General features: G+C 36.8%; 1 protein-coding gene across 21 annotated transcripts in view; it reads right to left on the reverse strand.

Annotated features, from left to right (window-relative positions):
- Trpm (transient receptor potential cation channel, subfamily M) overlaps positions 1-23160 on the reverse strand; it is a 343650-nt gene that overhangs the window by 316178 nt on the left and 4312 nt on the right. For 17 of the 21 annotated variants that reach the window (XM_074097916.1, XM_074097921.1, XM_074097938.1 and 14 more), the window contains exon 2: positions 9814-9888. The exons of the other annotated variants lie outside the window; for them this stretch is intronic. In XM_074097916.1, the coding sequence (XP_073954017.1) occupies positions 9814-9888 (75 nt within the window). The remainder of the gene's footprint in view (positions 1-9813; positions 9889-23160) is intronic. 21 annotated transcript variants of the gene reach the window in all.

Raw genomic sequence — 23160 nt, forward strand, 5'->3', positions numbered from 1 at the left:
GCATAGCTCTCTCCATAGCTCGTTGCGTGACTTTGAGCCTCTCTAAGAGGCCAACAGTCAAGGACCACGTCTCAGCGCCATAAGTCATCACTGGCAACACACACTGGTCGAAGACTCTAGTCTTCAGGCACTGCGGAATATTGGACGAGAAGACATCACGAAGTTTCCCGAACGCTGCCCATCCGAGTTGGATTCTTCGGGCGACCTCTTTGTCGAAGTTGGACCTACCCAACTGGACAACTTGTCCAAGGTAAACATAGTGGTCAACAACTTCGAGTACATCGTTCCCAACGATAACCGGAAGTTTGAAGTTTGTTTACATTTAGTTAAATACCTATTCAAACCAAGAGTCCGGAGCTCTTAGTTGGCGATAGAGAGCGTTGCTGCCCTGGCCCTATACAAAGTGCAAAATTCAAATTTCGAATCTTTCCGTCCCGCTGACGCTTATATTATTTAACACGAGATTGAGAGGGACAGTACGATACAAACTTCGATGTTCGAATTTTGTTGTAGCCGCCCATGTCCATTAGTCGCCTTTTACGACACCCAAGGGAAGATATGTGTCCTATTCTAAAACCGGATACGACACTAACAAGTAACAACCTACCGATGACCGAACCGTATCTATTTACTTACAGACAAACAATACATCACCTATACTTGGTGTGCATAGGTATTTTAACTAAATGTAAACAAACTTCAGCTGTCAGATTTGGTACATTCAAGAATTTTAAACATTTTACTTATTTATCATTGTAATACAAACTAGACTAGTGTATTTCAATATAGAAATGTAAATGTTTGAATCAATACAAGTATAAACTACTGAAGCTAGAGACTTAACATTTGGCAACCATATCGACTGTTGAAAGTCAAATTAATCTAAGCGAAATCAGTGAATTCAAAAAAATGGCGTTTAGCTAATTTAGCCTTTCAACCGTGGTATTTATTTTGGGTAACTCTAAGCAGAACTTAAAATAAGCTACAAGCTTTACGCTGAAGGAAAACACCATGAATAAACTGCGAAGCAATTCAATGGTGTGTCTGAAGTTCCCAATCCACAATGGGCTCTCATGGGAACTACATCCTTAGCCCTTTCATTCTAAAACCTGTGCCCAGCCAATGGGATGATGATATAGGTGTGTGTACGGTCCGGACTTTAACTCATAAGCCATCATTGAACCATTTCACAGAAACGTCATAGTGACATTGCATTAATTAACAAGTTAAGATTGGTTTTTTGGAATCTTTTTGTATTTTTTATTTCAATTCCAAATTTTTACTTTTACGGTCATCCCGTAAAACCTAAATTGAAAATACAAACTGAAATATAGATGCACAGAAAAAACAGAAAAATAAGACCATCACTGGGAATCGAACCCAGGTCCTCGGTAATCCGTACCGCGTGCTATACCGCTACACCACTGATGGTCAACGGTACCGACACGAATTTCCCCTATGCACCTCATATCTCAGCTTGTTTGCAAAAAAAAAAAAACTGACCATCAGTGGTGTAGCGGTATAGCACGCGGTACGGATTACCGAGGACCTGGGTTCGATTCCCAGTGATGGTCTTATTTTTCTGTTTTTTCTGTGCATCTATATTTCAGTTTGTATTTTCAATTAAGGAAAATGCTCTTTTGAAAAAGTTCTAAGGTGGCTTATTAATTATCATTGACCATTACGCGTCGTGCCTCAGGCAGGACGCCTCACTACGTTTTCCCGTCCGTGGTCTCCATTCGAGGACTCGTCTGCTCCACCGTTCATCGGTCCTGCGACAGACGTGGCCAGCCCAACGCCACTTCAGCGAACTAATTCGTCCTGAGGCAAGCTGGGCGGATGACCTTAAGAGGGTAACTGAAGCTGAAGACAGTGTTGTGGCGCGCCATGGAAGAGGCCCATGTCCAGCAGTGGACTGCTGTAGGCCGATGATGATGATTGATGATGTACGCGTCGTGTACACTAGGTCCTATAAAAAGCCTAACCGTGCAATTGATCGAGCTTATTTTAGTTGCACGTGCAAACGCGGCGTCGTGTGTCCGTGCGTCAGTTCCCACCGAAGCCGAAACCAGACGCTGTTGCTAGCTGAAACGGTGTGGCCAGAAGGTGAGCGGAAATGTCTTGTTGACGTTTAACTGCGAGTTTTGATCGCGTAAACTAATTCTATTTAAACCCCCGACGAAAAAAGAGGGGTGTTATAAGTTTGACCGCTATGTGTGTCTGTCTGTGGCACCGTAGCTCATAAACGGGTGGACTGATTTGAAAGCGGTTTTTTTTTATTTGAAAGCACATTTTTAAGCTTTATTGTCTAACACACTTGGAAACACAGTCGTTTTCAGCTTTTTAGGGTTCCGTACCCAAAGGGTAAAAATGGGACCCTATTACAAAGACTCCGCTGTCCGTCCCTCTGTCCGTCTGTCACCAGGCTGTATCTCGTGAACCGCGATAGCTATACAGTTGAAATTATCACAGATTTTGTATATCTGTTGCCGCTATAACAACAAATATACTAATAACAGAATAAAATAAAAATTTAAGGCGGCCTCCCATACGAGTACGAACGTGCTTTTTTTTGCTAATGACTAATGATGTATAAATAATGGTACGGAACCCTTCGTGCGGGAGTCCGACTCGCACTTGGGTTTTGTTCTGTCAAATGGCAAGGGCAGAAAGAGATGGTGGATGTCTAAATACCAAATTTCATTCAAATCTGTAAAGCAGTTTAAACTTCTCGATTGTTCAAGTTGCCACTACGAACTGTTAAACAAATAGGTACTCACATCACCATCATTCCATCATCCCAGCCTACATACACCCCACTGTTGGGCACAGATCTCCTCTCAGTCAGAGTAAGAGGGTTGGACTGTAGTTCTCTTACAGGCCCAGTGCGGATTTGGAAACTTCACACACGCCATTGAATTGTTTCACTGGCTAGTGCTAATTTCCTCACGATATTTTCCTCCACCGAAAAGCTCTTGGTTAATTTCAAATGTAATGTCAGACAACAATTTTCAAAGAATTAGCATAGTTAACCAACGAAGAAATACTGCCAGCCTTTTGGGAATATATTTCAGTCATGAATTTAAAAAAACTCAAGAGTTGCTAGCCCAGATCCCACGTTCCTCTGCTTGAGAGACCATTGGTCAAACCACCAGGCCACCAGAGCTTAGAACACACACACATACTTTCTTAGTCATAATATTATAGGGAAATCATCGTCATCATCATCCCAGCCTATTTCCGTCCACTGCTGGGCACAGGCTTCCTCTCAGAATGAGAGGGCTTGGGCCGTAGTTTCCACACAGGTCCAGTGCGGATTGGGAACTTCACACATGCCATTGAATTACTTCATAGATGTATGCAGGTTTCCTCACGATGTTTTCCTTCAAAGTAAAGCTCGTGGTAAATTTCAAATGTAATTTCGCACATGAATTTCGAAAAACTTAGAGGTGCGGGCCGGGGTTTGAACCCACGAACCTCTGCTTAAGAGGCGATAGGTCAAACCACTAGGCTACCACGGCTTCCTTATAGGGTAATATTATTAAGATAGAATTATCCAGCCGCCACTTCTATAGCCCCACTGTCGTAATGACACATTAAATAACATAACACTGGATATTAATTATCTGTTAAGATACGTTTTCTCATAAGTGACGATCAGATAGAGATGACAAGAGATATTTTATTACAAGATTAAGTTACTAACTTAGTTTGCTTGTGCTTGCTTGGCAATGATATTATTGTCAGCACTACAATATATAAAAGCTTTATAGAAAATTCTACTAGCTTTTAACCAAGGTCTTGCAGTCCAAAATGTGAGGTTGTTATAGAATTCCCACGGGAACTCCACGAAGTTACAAAATACGTGCTCTTTGTTAATGCATGAAAAATCATCGCCATGTCAGCCGTAAAACGTTCACTGCACTTAATGTAAGTTAAATTAGCATACTATTGAATGTGCACGTGAGCGCATGTGAGTGAAAACTACGAGTAAGTTAAGATGGAAGGAACAATAAAAATTTAATGCAATTTTTTTCTGAGAATATTTTTTTTTTGGTAATTGTAGGTACTTCTATTGCCACCTTATCTACACATACTCAAATTTGATGTCAATTAGATCACCAGAAGTGACCACATTCAACTTGCAAGTTTTGAAGACTTGTATACTTAGTACTAACATTGCAAGTTAATAAGTTTGTCATAAATACATAATCATACTTAACATATCCATACATAATAAATTACTACGTAATTTTCTTTACGATTTTAGAATTATGGGCATATTTTCCTTATTTAACTGCTAATCAAATGAGGAAATTCGTTTAATCTTGTAAATAATTGTTTGAGATGGAGCTGGTAGGTACTCTAAAGCCGCAAATATGGAAAAAAAACAGGCGAGTGCGAGTTAAACTTGCGTGGAGAGGGTTCCATAAATTTAAATTTCTAGTAATAGATGTAACTGGCTGAAGATGATTTTTTCTCAAAATAATATTAGAGTGTATAATGTTTCTTTATTTTATAAAATTACTAGATTTGTTTTATCTTTTTATCTTTTACTTAAAGCTTTTTAAGGCAGTCGAGTTTCCGTTTTTTTTTTTTTCAAATAATTGTTCATTAAATTTGGTAATAAACTTTAAGGGAGATAAATTATGGGCTGATTAGATTCAATTAAGATTTGTTTAAATTATGTTCAATTAAAAAAACAAACGCGAGTATGACTAGCGCACTGAGGATTGTATCAGATTGGACCACACTCAATATCACTACAAGGGACCGAAGAGCCTGGCAGCTTCCTCAGAAGAATTAGCTTAGCTATTCAGGAAAAATTCTGCCAGCATCTTCGGGACCTTGTCTAAAGGGGCTACTCCAAGTAATTTGTTTTACTTTTACGGTTAGGTTTTATTATTTATTTTATTCTATTTGATTATATTTAATTTAGGACAATTTAATGAAAATAGTTATAATTAAATTATTTAAATGGTCACTGTAATTTACTACTAGATTATAATAAGTACCTACTGTTACCGGACTTACATAAGTATGCCTTTCAGCTAAATCGGATGCCTGGAAATGGGTGAAGTGTTGATAATACTCAACGCAAAGTATGTAAACTACTACAGTAGTTCCATTGTAGCATGGTGCGGGTGACAGCTGTCAATATCACAAGACTAGAGAGTCAAAGTGTCGAAACTTGAGTCGATAAAACTAATAATTTAAAATCTTCATCATAATTAATGTCATCAATAATCTGATTATTACGCTAATTTTGATGAGAATATTAGTGAAATTCTAGGTTGGAATATTATTTGCCACTTAAGTAAGGCTAAACGGAGTTTGCAAGAATATTCTTTACTTACCGTAAACTGCTTCAACTTTGCCCTCTGGCCCCAACATTGCCTGATTCGATTTAGAGTCGATAACTTAGCATCCTTTAGGTCTTTAAACTTTTATCCCCCCGTAATAATAATTCCCGTGTGGGTAAAAGTTTAAAACCTATAAGAGTGCTAAGTTATCGACTCTAAATCAAATCAGGCAATGTTGGGACCAGAGGGCAAAGTTGAAGCAGTTTACGGTACCAATTAATAAGTACCGATATAACTCAAGATCCATTAGTTCCCACTTCTGTTTCTTCACTTAATTGTGCTTTGAATTTAAGTAAATGATTATAAAAATCTAATAGCTTAAATTTATTTCGTAAAACATAGTTCTTTATGCTCAATTGTTTTACGCCAGTCATATTCAGGCTACAACTGAAATATACTTCCATATATACATATTTAGACCGCAGCAACTTTTTTTGATTAAACAAACCATGCATCAAGTGTCACCTGCACCATGCTACAATGAAAGCATTATAGAGGGTATAATTAAACATGGCAAAGCTACGAAAAAGACCAACCTTGAAATGCGGCAACGCCTGCGACACACGCTGTATAAAAGTCCGCTTATGAATAGTTTCCACTCTCACTCCCCTGCACTTAACACTGCAAACGCTGCACCGCACTTTAGACACATCCGACATGATCCACTGGCATGTACGACATGTGTGACTATAACCTGTCGCTACTCACGTATCGTGACATATGAATTTGAATGGGATTTCGTAAACACGCGGAGAATGCCGCTAATGTGAAGTGGCATATTGCCTATTTTGCATGGTTTAAATGTGTCAGAGTTTAGTGGGTCCATGCATTGACCATGGGGTTTTCTTAGGTGTTGCAGTTTGCTGGGTTCATGGATTAACAATTGGGTTTACTTAGGTGGGTAACAATTGGTGGGTTCATGGATTACCCACCGTGTTTTCTTAGGTGTGTAACAGTTTGGTGGGTTCATGGATTAACGATTGGATTTTCTTAGGTGGGTAACAGTTTGGTGGGTTCATGGATTAACAATTGGGCTTTCTTAGGTGAGTAATAGTTTGGTGGTTCATGGACTACCCACCGGATTTTCTTAGGTGGTTAACAGTTTGGGTGGGTTCATAGATTAATCACCGGGTTTTCGTTAGTCTATAACTGATAAAAGTATAAATACTTTCTTTTTTTGGTAGTTACACTAATCAGTTTATTTCCGAGAGATATTTTGTATGTGATACCCTCCACCACTGTAAGTTTTGACCCTTTCACGGTAAAATGGCTAGACGCATTTAGATGAAATTTGGTTTATACCTATGTGTAAATAGCTGAATTTCGGGAATTACAAATAGGCTTTTTTACACAGGAGCAGGATATGTAGGTACGCTTGAAAAACCTAACTGCTAAAACATACACCTACAACGTAATTGAAGACCACGATGAATTTAGTAAATTCTTAAAATTTAAATTGAAGTGCCATATTTAATGGAGATTGCAAGCAAAGCCGTAAGAAATAATAACACTGACGCAGAATGTACAGTGCGTATACTGCAACAAAGGGTATTTACAAAAACAGATTTATCACTTAAACAAATATTTTATTATAATTATAATCACACCTTGATGACGGTCTGGTGATGATTAAGCTTAGAATACAATTTGGTACTTTAATATAATGCGAATTTGAAGAGTCCTGACTGTCACATGAACGCTTCGTGCAAGTCCTTGGACCTAGAAAGCTGAAATTTTACATACAGTGTGTTACTGGCAGCCAAGTTTTTCAGAAAGGCCGTAAATTTAATAAATAAACTAAAATTCAGACTGTTAACTTTCTAACAAAATTATATTGCGAAATTACTTATTGTATGAAAAGTTCTAAGAAAAACAACGTAATTTAATTATGTCAAAAGCTAGTAGGTAGATGCATTTCTTATGAGTTATTCTTTTTCCTTTTTAGGGTTCCGTACCCAAAATGGCAAAAACGGAACCCTTATAGTTTCGCCATGTCTGTCTGTCTGTCTGTTCGTCCGCGGCTTTGCTCAGGGACTATCAATGCTAGAAAGCTGTAATTTTGTACGAATATATATGTAAACTATGCCAACAAAATGGTACAATAAAATAAAAAAAAAAATTTGGAGTGCCTCCCATAGACGTAAAGTGATCTGTTTGCAAAATATTCAACTTTAAAGTGCAAATTTTCATTAAAATCGAGCGCGCCCCGCCCCCCCTCTAAAGTTTAAACCGGTGGGCGGAAAATTTTGAAAAAAATTCAGGATGTTAGTAAGTAGGTATATCAAACTTACAAGGAAAACTATAACGGTTAAGTTTTCTTGAGAATTATTAGTAGTTTAAGAGTAAATAGCAGCCTAAGGTATAAAATATACCTAAACTTGGAATATTCCGTACAAAATACGCAATCCTTAGAAAAATGTTACTTAATCATTTTCGTAATGGCTACGGAACCCTATTTCGGGCGTTTCCGACACGCTCCTGGCCGGTTTTTTAAATATTTAAATAACCTGCCTTATTTATAATTTACACATATTAATTCGTTTATTCATTGATTCAATCATGACGCACATATATAATCTAGTTTAAAGATTTTACAATAATATTTAGATCGAACTATAATGGATGATAATAAGTATTATAATTTTATAGATAAATGAAAAATTCCAGCAAGGAACTTACTGAATGGTAACTTCTTATAATTTTTTTTTGAAAGTTTTCATATATATATTTCAGTGTTATCCTGCATAACACTATAAGTTAGGTTAGGTTAGTTTTTTAACTATCCTGAAGTACTCACAGTTTCAGAAAACAATCGTGCATCCATATGAATCTCGGAAAAATATTTTCGGTGAAAAATTAGAGAATCTGGTATAATGCTATTTGAAATGTCGTCTCTGTAAATTCACGTCCACAAAGTAAATGTACCGTGGTTGATTTAACCTATTTGTCACTTGACGCGCTAAAAATATGGTCTTTTGCGACAAACTTCGAGTTAGCACGAACTCGATACATCGGCCTTGGGTTTTGGCTCACGTAACTACAATCAAAATTATTAAAACGAAATGTATGTTATTCCGGCTTTTTTAATGTTTAACTTTAATATTTTTGTTTTATTTTGTAGATAAGGTACAGAACGCGCTACTATTGGTAACTATTATTATGGTATTTTTGTTGCTACGCTATTATTATAGGCGTATAACCAGCCTAGTGCGAGGTCATTAGTATTTCTTTTTTATAAATACGTAGTGTACTTACATGGTTATTATTATTTTTAATTTATTTAGGTACTTTACTATTTCACTTATAGTCTTAAGTTTAGACTCTAAGTCCTACTAATACGTGTATTTTAAATGCAAAAGTTTGTCTCTTACCTCTTCAGATCTAAACCGCTAAATTGATTTAGATGAAGTTCGGTATACATGCGGATAGTTTGAGTCCCGGGAAAGGACATAGGATAGTTTTCATCCCGTAAAATTACATAGTTCTTGCGGGATAGGGATAAACAAATCCTACGCGGATGGAGTCTTTGAATTTCTGTAAGCTTCAAATTGAAGTTTTGAAGTGTTTTTTGAGTTGATACACTCTTGACTCTTGATCTAGGAGTGCGCTTTGTTAACGTTTGATTAACTAGTATGTTTTTTCGATGCTCTTTCCTAATTCTTCTGCACCTAAAACATCAAATAAAAAGACACAGACGATTCTGTACACAATTGCATATATATATCACTTAAGAAATAAACATTATTCGTTCCACAAAGGTAAACAAAACAACACCAAACTCACAAAGATGCTTACCATAATCCATCACATTCGGAACAATTGCATGCCTGTAGTGGGAATGAGAATTGACAACAAACTGTACATCATTCCTCAAATTCACGGAAATGACCGCATGCGGGTAATGATTTTTCATTACCGTGGCCCAACCCAACCCTTGACTGTCGCACCATCTCCGTCATTGGGAGGGTTGGCAATATGAGGGATGAAGTGTGAAATGATATTCGAGCGGGCTCGTTTCCTCGGCGTTTTCTATTTTAATTTAGACTGTATATTCCAGCCAAAATTGAAATGCCGAACCAGCAGAAATGTTTAAACTGAAAATTTATTTGTTTGATGACTACTGTCATGAAACAAACTACTGTACTCAGTAGTGAACCATGATATATGAAAATGTTATTCACATAGAGGAGATTAAAAAAAACATATTTTTGTATTGCCGCCTTTCTTTAACGGTTTTAATAAAATTGTTTATAAGCTTTAAAATAGCAAAAGTGGCTCACAAGTAACTTGTGACTTCAAAAAAAACTGATGTCTTCTGTTTCACAGTCACATCAAAAGTCAGACAAGAATGAGACATGAAAAAAAATGTATAATATATACATGGTAATGACAATGGCGATGATAGTGATAATAATAATGAAGACAGTCATGGTCAACACGGGCTACTGACTTTCTTTTTGTCATCGAATGCCATCGACATGGAGAGCATCGCCAAGCCAACCTTTCTGAGGCCGCTTTGCACACCCTGTAGAAAACAAATAAATAAATAACAAATAAAACTAAATTAATATCAGGTAATGAAAAATGCCTGACGCCAGGCAAAAGGCCGTATTGACTAACGCGCTGGCATTCGCAATTGCATTCGCCATCTCTTTCTATCCTCATCCTATAACGTGTGACAGAAAAAAGTGGTGAAAACAATTTTGATCCCAAGTATGTTAAACAATAAGGCCCCAGGAGTTATGGAAGTCAAGAGAGAAAGCCTTTACCAGCTGTGGAACACCATAATGAATGATGATTTAAAAAAGTTTGTGGTAAAAAAAAAAGATTTTTAATACAAGCTTTTTTTGCCGACTGTACTTTTTCTTGACTTTACGTGTATTGTTACCCAAACTACATTTGCATACCAAATTTCAAGGCAATCCAACAGCTGGTTAAATTTAACTTGCAAGATTTGATTACAGACAGACGACGGGACAGGTGAAACTAAATAAAAGCTTGTAAAAAGTGCCTGTTTTTAAAAAGAAAGTTGCAATATAAAAAAAAAATTAGTGACACAATGAGTATTCTATTTTAGTCCTTCACGCTAACAATACTCGCAGAACTCACTGCTGCTATTCTCTGGTATTGCCGGTGTCCTTGACATTCCTTATCATCGAGTGAATCACTTGCTTGTTTCCATCATACGTTACAAAAAAAAGATTCGAAGACGCTCATCCTCTTGGTAGATGCCGGAAAGTGGCCAGCCACTACGAAGCAGACAGAGGAGACGGCGAGACAATTAAATATCCTAAATTCCTGACCAATACAAGTGGTACAATTAAGCGCGGATTGTAGAGGTGAAAACGCCTTTTCACCGAAGGCCTACCCATGCTTTTGCCCAGCAGTTCTTAAAATACTTTCTTCGTGTTTCTTCTAACGCGCGGGTACACGGTTTGACGTTTGACGCCCGTGCGTGCCATAGGTTTCAATAAGTAGAGCAGAGAGACCCGCCTCGGGCAGCGCTGCTCAATTAGATGACATGAAACAACCACGCCGTGCACCCGCACGATTTAGGTAGCGTTGATATTCGGTCGCTTATATGTATACAACTTCATACCGAGGTTCGAAACATCGAAACTTTCCCTTTCCATTTTAAAGTACACACTGTCAACAACATACACATGGTTACGATTTCTTGTGAATAAGGCAGATAAAATATATATGTAGTCACTAACACTGGAAAACTGGCCATTCGTTAAAAACGAAATGAAAATAGAAATTGCCAGTATTTTATTAAACAAACGACACGCAATTTGGAACAACCATGTCGTATTAAATAAGAACGATGACAAACAGGACAGATGGGCCCCAAGCGCTTCTAGAAAATATGACCACCATTTGCAAGCGGGCAATGAGAAAACATACTGATATGATAAAGCGCTTGTAGTTTATCACTGGCTTGTTATTAACAGCATTTCAAGAAAAAAGCGTAAAAACTATTTGCTTAGTAGGTAACTACATTTTTGAATTTAGAGACCCTGAAATATTTGAAGTAAACATACACTTTACTTTATAATGTGCCCCGTGTGGTGTCGGGTTAGAATTACGCCTCTCCATTTCTTCCGTGGATGTCGTAAGAGGCGACAAAGGATATATAACCTATTAGGTTAAGGTATACCGTAGGCGATAGGCTAGCAACCTGTCAGTACTCGTATTGTACCATTTATGTCAGACTTTAAACCTAAAATTGCTAAAAGCGGCTCCGAAGCGGTAACGTTTCATGTGCTCTGCCTACCCCATTTGGGAATACAGACGTGATGTTTGTATATGTGGATAATGATACTGAAACATTGATAAAACCAGAAAAAGTAATGCTGGAACTGGGAATCGAAAAGCGAGGTTTCGCCAGTCTGAGGCGTATGTTATACTTCTACCCCTGCACCGACTCCTAACTTTCGGGATTTTACATGAGGCATTAGAAGGGGGATTCTAGTTAGGCTAGCAACCTGTCACTATTGTACCGTTTTTGTCAGACTTTAAACCTAAAATTGCTAAAAGCGGCTCCGAAGCGGTAACGTTTCGTGTGCTCTGCCTACCCCATTTGGGAATACAGGTGTGCTGTTTGTGTGTGTGTGTGTGTTCTAGTAGTTAAGAATCTCGAGTTAACTATGCCGAGTAGGAGGCGCCAGCAGAGCTACTACGAAATCCGAAAATCGACGTTCGTATCGTACCGTCCCTCTCACTCTCGTATTAAATAATATAAGCGCCGACGGGACGGTACGATATGAACTTCAATTTTCGGATTTCGTAGTAGCCCTGCAGGTATCTTGCCCCGCAACTCACGATGTCGTCAGTCCACCTAGTGGGAGGCCTGCCAACGCTTCGTCTTCCGGTTCGCGGTCACGCTTCGTACTGACCATGTAGTTAGTGTAGTGTAACATAATACCATTGCTATTGTTCAAAGGCCCGCTGTCGGCGCGGCCACCCAGAAAGCCATATCGCTGCATGTAAACAAACGCACGCGCACGTAACACTACCCGATAATTGGTGGGGATAGAGTTTCGTCTCACAGCTGGTCAATCAGGGTACAATTGCGTCACGCCTTATCCTTTATCACGGATGTTAATTGTTACTTTTAATCACGACTGTCATACTGTCTGTGCGAGGTTTGGTTTTTTTTTTTTAACTCCCGACGCAAAAGAGGGGTGTTATAGGTTAACGCCAATGTTTGTCTTGTCTGTGGCATGGTAGCTCTCGAACAGAAGTACCGATTTCGATGCGTTTTTTTACGTGAAAGGGGGTTTTCTTAAAGCTCCGTTTGACAACTTTGAGGATCAAACGCACCAATCGATACTAACGCCATCTAGAGACGACGGCTGTCAAGAACAAGAAACCCTCACTGCGACCTTTTGTTTTTATTTTTCTTTATATCTGAAAAGAGTTTGGAAATATTCAGTGTCTGAAAAGCTTAGCATTCTCCATACAAACGTAGTTCCGGTCTCATTTGAAAACTAGGCAACAGATATAGATTACATTTTGTAAGTATGGACTAGACGTAATTATCTATGCCTGCGGTTATTCAGATTTTCATATAAATATGTAATATCGGAATTACAGGAGCTCAAAAGTCGACAAAAAAAAGATGTCAACTTTGCACGAGAATTACAGACTAATAAAGCATTACAAAAATCGAAAAAAAACAGGCATAGAAAATAAAATGAATATCTTGATTGTAAAATATCATTGATTTCTGTGCTATACTTTTCGTATAATATGAGGACAATGAAACCCAAAATTCAACCGCCCAAATCTTGAAAAGCCTACAGCTATCTCGATATAAATTACGGACGACGTTGCGGAAGGCATGGGGGGGACGGCTGCGAGCGCTTATGTCACGAGTGATAAAGACAGCAATATCCCAAACGAATACCCAACGCGGCCGCGCGGCCGGCAGGGAAACCTTTCTTAAAAAAATCCTTGTAGGACAATGGTTTATCGATTCGATGCTGTCACTTGTTTTGATTGATTATACGTTTGACATGACTAATCTGGTAAAATGACACTTTTATCGCAGCTATCAGAAATTAAATATGGTTTTGAGTGATTAATTGGCTGTACATAAATATACCTCATCATTAATAATACAGGCTTTATGAGTACATGCATAAGTGTCCTGATTATAGTGGGTGCAAACCCGGGCTCATTATCTCTCAGTTTTCTAAATTCATGTGTGAAATTACGTTCGAAATTTACCACGGCTTTACGTTGAAGGAAAACATCATGAGGAACCTGCGAAACAGTTTATCAGTGTGTGTGATAGTTACCAATCCGCGGTTGGCTCACGTGGGAAATACGGCCCGGAGAGCCTCATTCTTAGAGGAGACTTGTGCACAGCAGTAGGATATAGGTTGTGATGATGATAATGATGATGATTTCGATGGATCTTAAGGCCCATTACACCATACCACGCACCATCAATCAATCATTTTATTTAACAAAACAAGTAGTACAGAGATCCAATGAATGAAATACATATATGTATAGTGTCACTATGTCGCACCAAATATATAGGCATTTAATAATACGTCATGCATGTTTTGTTAGGTTGTACGTTGTTTCGCAGACAAAATTTTAATAGAATTTCGTTTAACAGATTTTTTTTTCTCATATTATTGTTTCATAGAATAATCAATACATGCATGGAACACATATTTACTTTGAAGAAATTTGTATCATTGACTTTTGTTACAAATAAAATTCATTATTTTGGTATTCATTTCATAGAATAACAAATAAAATATTCTTCATTCTTATATTATTTAGTTGATATAAATCTTATGACAAAGAAAAACATTTCATGTGGTGGTAGTTTCTAAACGTTTTAATTCATACCTGCGACAAAATGCGTACCCTCCAATAACTAGCGATTCACTTTCTGGTGTGGTCACATTTCTTACCTAACCTGACCTTCTTTTCTGGTAGCGATTCGCATTATGGTAAGGTCACAATTCTAACCTAACCTACTTTTCTGATAGCGATTCGTTTTCTGGTGGGGTCACAGTTTTAACCTAACCTACTCTTTTGGTAGCGATTCGCTTTCTGGTGGATTCACAGTTCTAACCTAACCTAACCTACATTTTTGGAAGCGATTCGCTTTCTGGTGGGGTCACAGTTCTAATCTAACCTACATAAAATTACTATATTAAGATGTGTTAATTTTTATTAAATTATGGACAACATAACGTCTATTTTTACATTTACGTTGAAACAAAATATCGTGAATAAATACACCGATAAAAAATATTCTTTAAAAATAATTCTATGGTTTGACACAATTGCTAAATAAAACAATTTCATTATAAAATTCATTGAATTATTTTTATATTAAACATGTTTCATTCAAGTAAAGAGTACTTATAATATATATTAATTGAAACACGAAGTAAAAATACAAGGACTAAATATTATATGAAACTTTTTCTGCGAAACGAAATTCTGTGAAATTTCTGTCTGTGAAAGAATGGAACACCGTTTTGTTATCAAATATTTTATAACATAAATTTGCCATCTTTCATTTAAATATTCTTCAATTGAATAATATGCCTTTTCGAGTAAAAAGTTAAATAACATTTTTTTTAATTTCGGCTGTTCAGACTGTCTTATTATCTCTGGCCAATGGCTGTACACACTAGATGTCATTCCATGAATACTTCCGAAGCAAGGCTGTTTTTAAATTAACTGTTAATTCTATCCTGTTGGCGAGTACTTTTGAAAGTTTGAAATTGTCTCAATACTTTTACGTATATCGAAAACCATGACCATAATAGGAACGTATCAAGTACGGAATGTAACGTGACACGGACTACAACATGTCAACCCCTGACCTGAAGCGTGTCGGCACCGATTTTGACGCTCCGGGCATGGCACGCAACGGCGACAGTTTGTCAAGAGCGTTTATACCTGCTGAGCTGGCAACGTTGCATTTTTATTAGTTTTCTCGATTATTCCATAAAAATTGAATGAAAATTAAATTTCAAAATGTGGTCTTCTGATAGAACTATGAGTTAATGTGTCTTATATTAAGAAGAGTTCTATCAGACCTAAAATTTCGCTTCGCACGCGTAAATCATTGTAAAACTAGAAGTTGAATCGAAATTCCGGGGCTATTCTAAATTCCCACGGGAATTCCCAATAACTTCATCGAAGTTCTCATTAACATTGTAACATCCGCGCCAAATTTCAAATACAAATACAAATAATTTATTTGTCAAACATAGGTTAAAATAGTTGGTACACTGATCATAGATTTGTATCACTATGCTGCGCCCGAAAACATACAATATAAAATGTCTTGTAGGTAGGCACATTCAGTTATGCAGTAAACTAAATAAAGTCTAAAAAGTTGCAGAACTATCACGCATAATATACTCCTCCATTGAAAAGAAGGCCTTACCCTAAGTATCTAATAATGTTCCTTTCTAATCCTAAAAAAAACCTTGATGTTTCGATATTTTATTCCCATCCTGATGGAATAACGGGATAAAAGTAGTATTATTCCACATTTTCTGCTTTAGTGCCGCTGTCCAGGCTATCTAAAATACCAAATTTTATCTAAATCCGTCCAGCCGTTTTAGCGTGAAGTTGTAACAAACACACAAACACATACTGACCCCCTGTTTCACCATCCATTGATTAAATTTTGACAGATAAATGTGATGCCGTCTCTGTTTGTTTTGCTCGAATAGACAGAGACGGCATCACATTTATCTGTCAAATAAATTTGATCAATGGGTGGTGAAACAGCCCCTTAGTTTCGCATTTATAATGTTAGTAGGAAGTAAGATTCCAAATAACTATAAATCTGGGTTCCATTTTTAACCCCCGACGCAAAGAGGGGTGTTATAAGTTTGACCGCTATGCGCGTCTGTATGTCTGTGTGTGTGTCTGTCTGTGGCACCGTAGCTCTTAAACGGGTGGACTGATTTGAATGCGGTTTTTTATTTGAAATAAGGTTTTCTAGCCATGGTTCTTACGCATGTTTCATCAAAATCGGTTTAGCCGTGTTTGAGATATTGTACCTTCAAGTGACAAAGTCGGGAGTTTTCCAACTTTTTGTTGGTTAGGTTATTTCCTTTACAGGCACGGAACCCTAATTATATACACTAGAATCGCCCTCATTATGTTTAAATTTCGTCCAAAATTCTAATAATCATCATCATCATAATAATATCAGCCGTAGTACGTACGGCCACTGTTCGACATAGACCTCACCATAAACAATGTTGCTTCTGTCGGAAGCGGCCTGCATCCACCGTGAACCCGCGACTTTAATCTATCCATCTCGTTGGTGGACGTCCTGCGCTGCGCTTGCCGATCCGATCAAGAACTTTTCGGCCCAATGGCCATCTGTTCTGCGTACTATATGGAAATTCTAACACAAACCAAAACTGGATTAGGTACGGTTTCATCTACAAAATACTACATAATTTTAAAGACACTAATTTAAAATAACGTCTTAAACTTTCGTGATTCTCACTCATAGTCAAAATACCACAAACGGGACTTATCACGCTATTATTGCACAAGTAATATTTACCTCGACGTTTCGGCAACGTTACAGTTGCCGTGGTCACGTACTTCAGTCTACTGTAACGTCGAGGTAAATATTACTTGTGCAATAATAGCGTGGTAAGTCCCGTTTGTGGTATTTTGACTACTAATTTTAAAACTTGTATACCTAACCACAATCGACAACCGCAAACCAATTCTGTGGCATTTTGTTATTAAATGCATTTATCTGCGTTCATTTGTATGCTTATTCTCCCTCTCTAACGATTGTAGATAACAAGGAAAAATTGCACCGTTTTTAAAAAACGCGTAGACGTCTATTCTGGAGTATCTGAAGCACATCCATCTTGCTAACGGTTGATACAGACAGATTTAGAGCTTTGCTAATGGCACTATTACCTTGGCTACATGAGCGGGAAAGCTTTTGGGAGCAACACGTACCGTCAGTATATAGTTTTTATGATATTAATAACATATCAGCGTGTACGTAAAGGTGTATGTTAAGGGTGAGGCCAGAAAACGTTAGTCATCCCCACTTTACATCTATTCATGGCTGGCAGGTTGTACCCTAAAAAAAATTTTTCTATATTTTATTTTATCACTTTTTCAACAAATCGCTAAGTACGTATACAGCGTGTATTTTTGATACTACCTCAAACTTTAAGGGTAGTTGGTGAAGGCCCCAATAATCACGTTTTATTATGTTATAGTAAAAAAAATGACTTATTATTTTCCTTGCAAAATTAATTAGCACGCAATGTATCACTACATGATACAACTTTGTTTTTATTCAAAACGTTGCACTTGTTGACGTGACAGCTGTCACAGAACGCTTCTCTCTCGTATCAAATTATTGTACGCATTACATTACTGCTCGAAAATATTTCAAAAATTAATTACGCTCTGGTAGTTAATTCAAAATTAACAATGTGTTTTGATATCGGTTCACAGCACTTAAACCTTCGTCTGGTTACAGTTAGTATCAAAAATACACGCTGTATATTACTCATTATTCATTACAGCTTTCCTGCACTAATATAGTCGCACGAGTGTGTGTGTGTGAGGTAAGGTAAGGGGTGGTAAGGGTGAGCCGTGAGCCCGAACGCTCGCAATTTTTTGAGTTGTGAGGCGCGTAGTTTCGGTCGCATAATTTTGGTTTCATACAAGGGTCATCCCCACTTCACGTCTATGAGAAGTTGGGACCCGGTAGCAACATAAAAAAAATCTACATTTTATTTTACAACTTCTTCGACAAATTGCTACGTAAATCATTGCAAAATAAATATCACGGGACAATTCACACCAATTAACCTAGTCCCAAAGTAAGCTTAGCAAAGCTTACCAACTACTTAAACTAGCACTAATAATAGCTTTCCAGCACTACTCGTAGTCTCTAAGCTAAGCCGTTGTCGTCCGCACAGACAGACACGAGAAAACTATCTATAAGGGTTCCGTTTTGGCCACTTTGGCTATGGACGTTAAAAAAGCATTGTATCCATGGGCAGCATTGTAGGCACAATACAATACGAGTACAATGACTCTTTTCTCAAAAATGACCGTAAAAGTTGACATTATTCTTTACATATTAGAAGGTGAAGTGCATAGTTTATGGTCAGCAAAAAATTAAAAAATTAAAAAGATTGCAGGCGCACTAGCTCGACAATAATGAATTAGCGCGCCTGCAATAAGTCACTTTTTTTTAAAGTTAAAAAGGCCATGGAAATGTTGGCACAAGTCGTATACAAGCAAGTCTAATGGCCAGTATCAGATAGTTTGTTGGAACTCCGGACTTTTTCTATTGGGTCTGAAATTGCTTGTGGTGTTTTCGGTGGAAAAATACACCTGCAGTTTATTTTTAATGAAAAAAGGCGGGAAAGCATAAGAAAATATTGGAATAAATTAAATTTTATAATATATTTTGAGAAAAAGTTTATTCTATTTCAGAATTATTCACCATTTTTGAGAAAAGCTTTATATTAGTTTCGGCTGGAATGGCAATTGCTGGCTTCGTATTAGTTAAACGGACTCGCAGGCTTGTCCGTTTAATACTCATACTCAGCCAGCAATTGCCTACTTCCAGGCCACGACAATAATCTACTATTGTTAGCAAATACAATTGGGGGTGTTGAAGTTGTTAAGCTACCAGGAGCACATGACGCGCGAGGCTGCATCCAGCAGTGGTGATATCGAACGCTGTAAGTAGGGCAGCTAGGATGTGAGCAACAGGTGCTGACGCTACCATTTCCAGGTCAGGGCAACCGCATACACCCTTGAAATAGGCAGTCTGCACTAGCGTTTCGTTTGCTCGTACTAAATATTTAACCTCCTGAGTCCTGACGTTTTTTAACAAACTTAGTGCTTAAGACCTAGACGTGCTTGACCTGCTTTGATATTTTGGTTATTATTTCAAAATTCTTAGAATTTGTACTTTATAAAGTACATTCGGCCGTCATTTTTAGTGTTATTTAGTCCTTTATAAAGTACGCGAGGACTCAGGAGGTTAAATTAAATTGAGGAATGATAATTTGGCTAATTTTTCAAGCTTTCGTGATTCTCTTTCATACATAACACTAATAATCACACGTCAAAAAAGTCCTCGGAGACTCAAGGGTGGAGCGATTTTTTTTTTGGATTTTGTATGAATAGGGCTAAAAAGTTGCGATTTGTTCGAAGGTTTATGAGATAAATAAAAATATTCAAACCTACTTTGAGCCCTCTACTGTCATTCAAAGATTGAAAAAAAAAACTTTTATGTTAAATTCCGTAAAATATTGTGTTTTTACCTAAAATTATGTTGTCATCTTATTCAAAATATACCTTAGTTTAAGTAAAACGCCTTTGTAACGCACTAAATGTACCAAAATTATAAATTAAATAGACTTCCAAGCCAATACCACCAATTTTCGTGTTAGTATGTTTATGTGACTTGTAACACGAAACTGTATGTATTGATACAATTTTTGATTGAAGCTGATGTCCTGTCATTTTTTAGGATAAAAAATATTTATTTATTTTTATGTGAAATTACGAAGTTTTCATACAAGAATCAAAATCTTTGAGGTAAGGTTGAGGGCTAAAACATACGTCGAAAAAATAATATGAAAATATTTATTGAGAAACTAGTCCATAGGTAGGTATGCAAGTTTTTGCAGGTACGTATTCGAGATTGATTAAACAACTTTTTTTTTCTCCATACATGACACTCCACTCCAACATAAACTCATTATACTAGACAAATTTGATAGTTGTAAGTGAAGAAATAAATACATTTTTACTCAGTTCAGTAGTAATATGCGCCTACCCATATTAAAATGTTAAAAACTGACAATATATATATATATCTAGGCACTTTTGATCAGTATGAAGATTTTATTACGACTAGGTACTATAATTATATACTAATATTGAAGTTACTATTAATTATTATTTTCCGGATTTTTTGCGAAAAGAAAAAAGAGACAAATCACGCATGGTCACTGTTATATGGTTCAAACGGCGCGCGGCGAGGTAATTTTAAAAATAAATAAATAGTCATCATCATCATCAGTTTAGTTTATAATTCCACGAAATCGCGATAAAGTAAGTAATTAAATCTCGAGGTAAGTTTAGGCACATAAAATTTGGCACGGGTATTTTTTTATGCAACTAAAGCTGCCCTAAGACCACGATTGAATAAAATCAAAAAATCAAAATCAAAATCATTTATTCAGTAAATAGGCCGCAATGGGCACTTTTACACGTCATTTTTTAAAACTACCAGCGCTTTCGGAAAGACCATCATTGCCAAGAAGAATGCGCCGCAAGAAACTTGGCAGAAAGTCATTTTTTCAACATAAAATAATTACAAATAAAATACTTAAAAACTACAGTATACAATGAAATAAAAGAAAATACAAAATAATAATAATAATAATACAGGGATGTATGGGGTCCCTTAGTTACAAAACTAAACTCTAACTATAATCTACGTTCAGTGGAAGTGTAGACTGCTTCCACCGTCATAAATTAAAAATAATAATAATTATAATAATAATAATTTAATTCTGAAATTTACATTTCAGGTCAAGTAATCATTAAACTTTTGGATTCCGAAGGCAAGCTCACGTCTGCCGCCCCCAAAGTTAGCTCACACGAACTCATGTCATGCTCTGAAAGCAGAGCGGTACCGAGTGCATGGTATTGCTTCCGTTCCCATAAGCTCTATGGGATCGTCTTGGGAGCTTCGACGTCGCGGGCCTGTGACTAGAAATTAAACTAAAAATATACACGTTTAAAATCCATAAGCTTAACAATATACAGCCTTAAATATAGCAAGGGGATGTATAAAGTCCCTGAGTTAATAATAAAATTACTATATAGCAAGGGGATGTAGAAAGTCCCTGAGTTAACAATAAATAAAATTCCTAATCTAAATAATTCAGAGATGTATATAGTCTCTGAATGTCAAAGTAAACTAATTTAATTAACCAAATTATACAATCTTCAGAGGTGTAAAAAGCCTCCAATGTCAAAAACTTAAAATAATTATTAAAATAAAGAAATGGAGATGTATAAGGTCTCCAAATGTCAAACCAATAAATATTTTTAAATTAAATTCTGCAACGTGGACAACGGCAACAGAACCAGAAACTAGACACGAAATGCGCCGGGACACTGCCAAGTCACACTTCACAACACTTATTTATACACCGACATAAAAACACACACATACACAAACACGAATACATCACATCACACATCAACATCCTAATTTTCATCGGCTTTCAGTTTAGGCCATGTCGCATCATCACATAAGTACTCCTCAACTTTATAGTAAGCTTTCTTCAGAAGTGCACTCTTTATGTATTCTTTAAAAGAGTTGTGTGGCAATTTCCATGCTTCTACAGGAACTTTATTGTAAAATCTCACACAGTTTCCCACAAAAGATTTGCTTACTTTCCGTAAACGGAATTTTGGAACGGCAAGCTTGTGCTTATTACGAGTATTGATATCATGTACGTCTGACACTTTTTTAAAGGACTCGATATTCTTGTGTGTATACAATATCACATCATGTATATACTGTGAAGCTACTGTGAGGATGTTTATCTCCTTGAAGCGTTCTCTTAGTGAATCTCGGGAGCCAAGGTTGTAGATAGACCGGACTGCCCTCTTCTGTAGAATGAAGATAGTTTCTATGTCGGCTGCCTTGCCCAAATCAGCATACCATAGGACATTATGCTGTGAAAATAACTGAAATAAACTAGCCGGGCAGTTTCAACGTTGGTAAATTGTCTGATTCTTCGTACAGCATAGGCGGCAGAGCTCAATCTACCAGCAAGACCAGAAATATGCGGGCTCCATTGTAAATTACGATCCAACGTAAGACCAAGAAAAACAGTCTCATGCACAAGTTTCAGATTCTCTCCGTTTAAGGAAATAGTTGTTTCAAACTGTCTCACATTAGGCAACGAAAATTTTATACACTTAGTTTTAGCTGCATTTAGTAATAAATTGTTAGCGGTGAACCAGTTTAGCGCCTCTGCTAAAGTCTCATTGATGTGGGTTGGATCTTCTTGTTGCCTGTTTACTTTGAATATCAAAGAAGTATCATCTGCAAACAATACTATGTTACATTTCTGTTCTAGCAAGTGGGGCAGGTCATTTATATATACTAGAAAGAGAAATGGACCCAAAATGGAGCCTTGTGGAACTCCAAGCTTCACCGCTGAGCCAGCTGACTGCGTTCTATTTATGTCCACTTTTTGAATTCTTAGTTAGAATAGTAACATAAAAAAATTTTTTTGAGTAAAACATATTTTATTTATTATCATTTTTTATTTTATACCCGGGATAAAATAAATAGTATTTATTTATTTATTTAAAGAGAACCAACAGCTACAGATTACAGAGTAAATTAAACATGTTAATGACACAGAATCAAATTACACAGGATCTCACAAATAGAAGCAAAAAAACGCTTAAAAAGTAGGTAGGCGCGTAAACGCATAAATTTGCCACACAAATCCGGATAAAACACTATTATGATAGTATAAATATAATAATAAAATGAATGATGTATTAATATAATAATATACCTATAAGCAATAAATTTGTCTTTTACAAGTCCCGGGTGTACGTAATAAAATAAGTTAAAATGCGAAAGTTTAAAACAATATTTTTGTAGGCAACTCCCGTGTTAACTTAAAATATTTTATAGCTAGTATATATTTTTACACACGCTCATACTTATTATAGTTATGAAAGT

Source organism: Choristoneura fumiferana, chromosome 14, assembly GCF_025370935.1.
Source record: "Choristoneura fumiferana chromosome 14, NRCan_CFum_1, whole genome shotgun sequence".
Taxonomy (NCBI): domain Eukaryota; kingdom Metazoa; phylum Arthropoda; class Insecta; order Lepidoptera; family Tortricidae; genus Choristoneura; species Choristoneura fumiferana.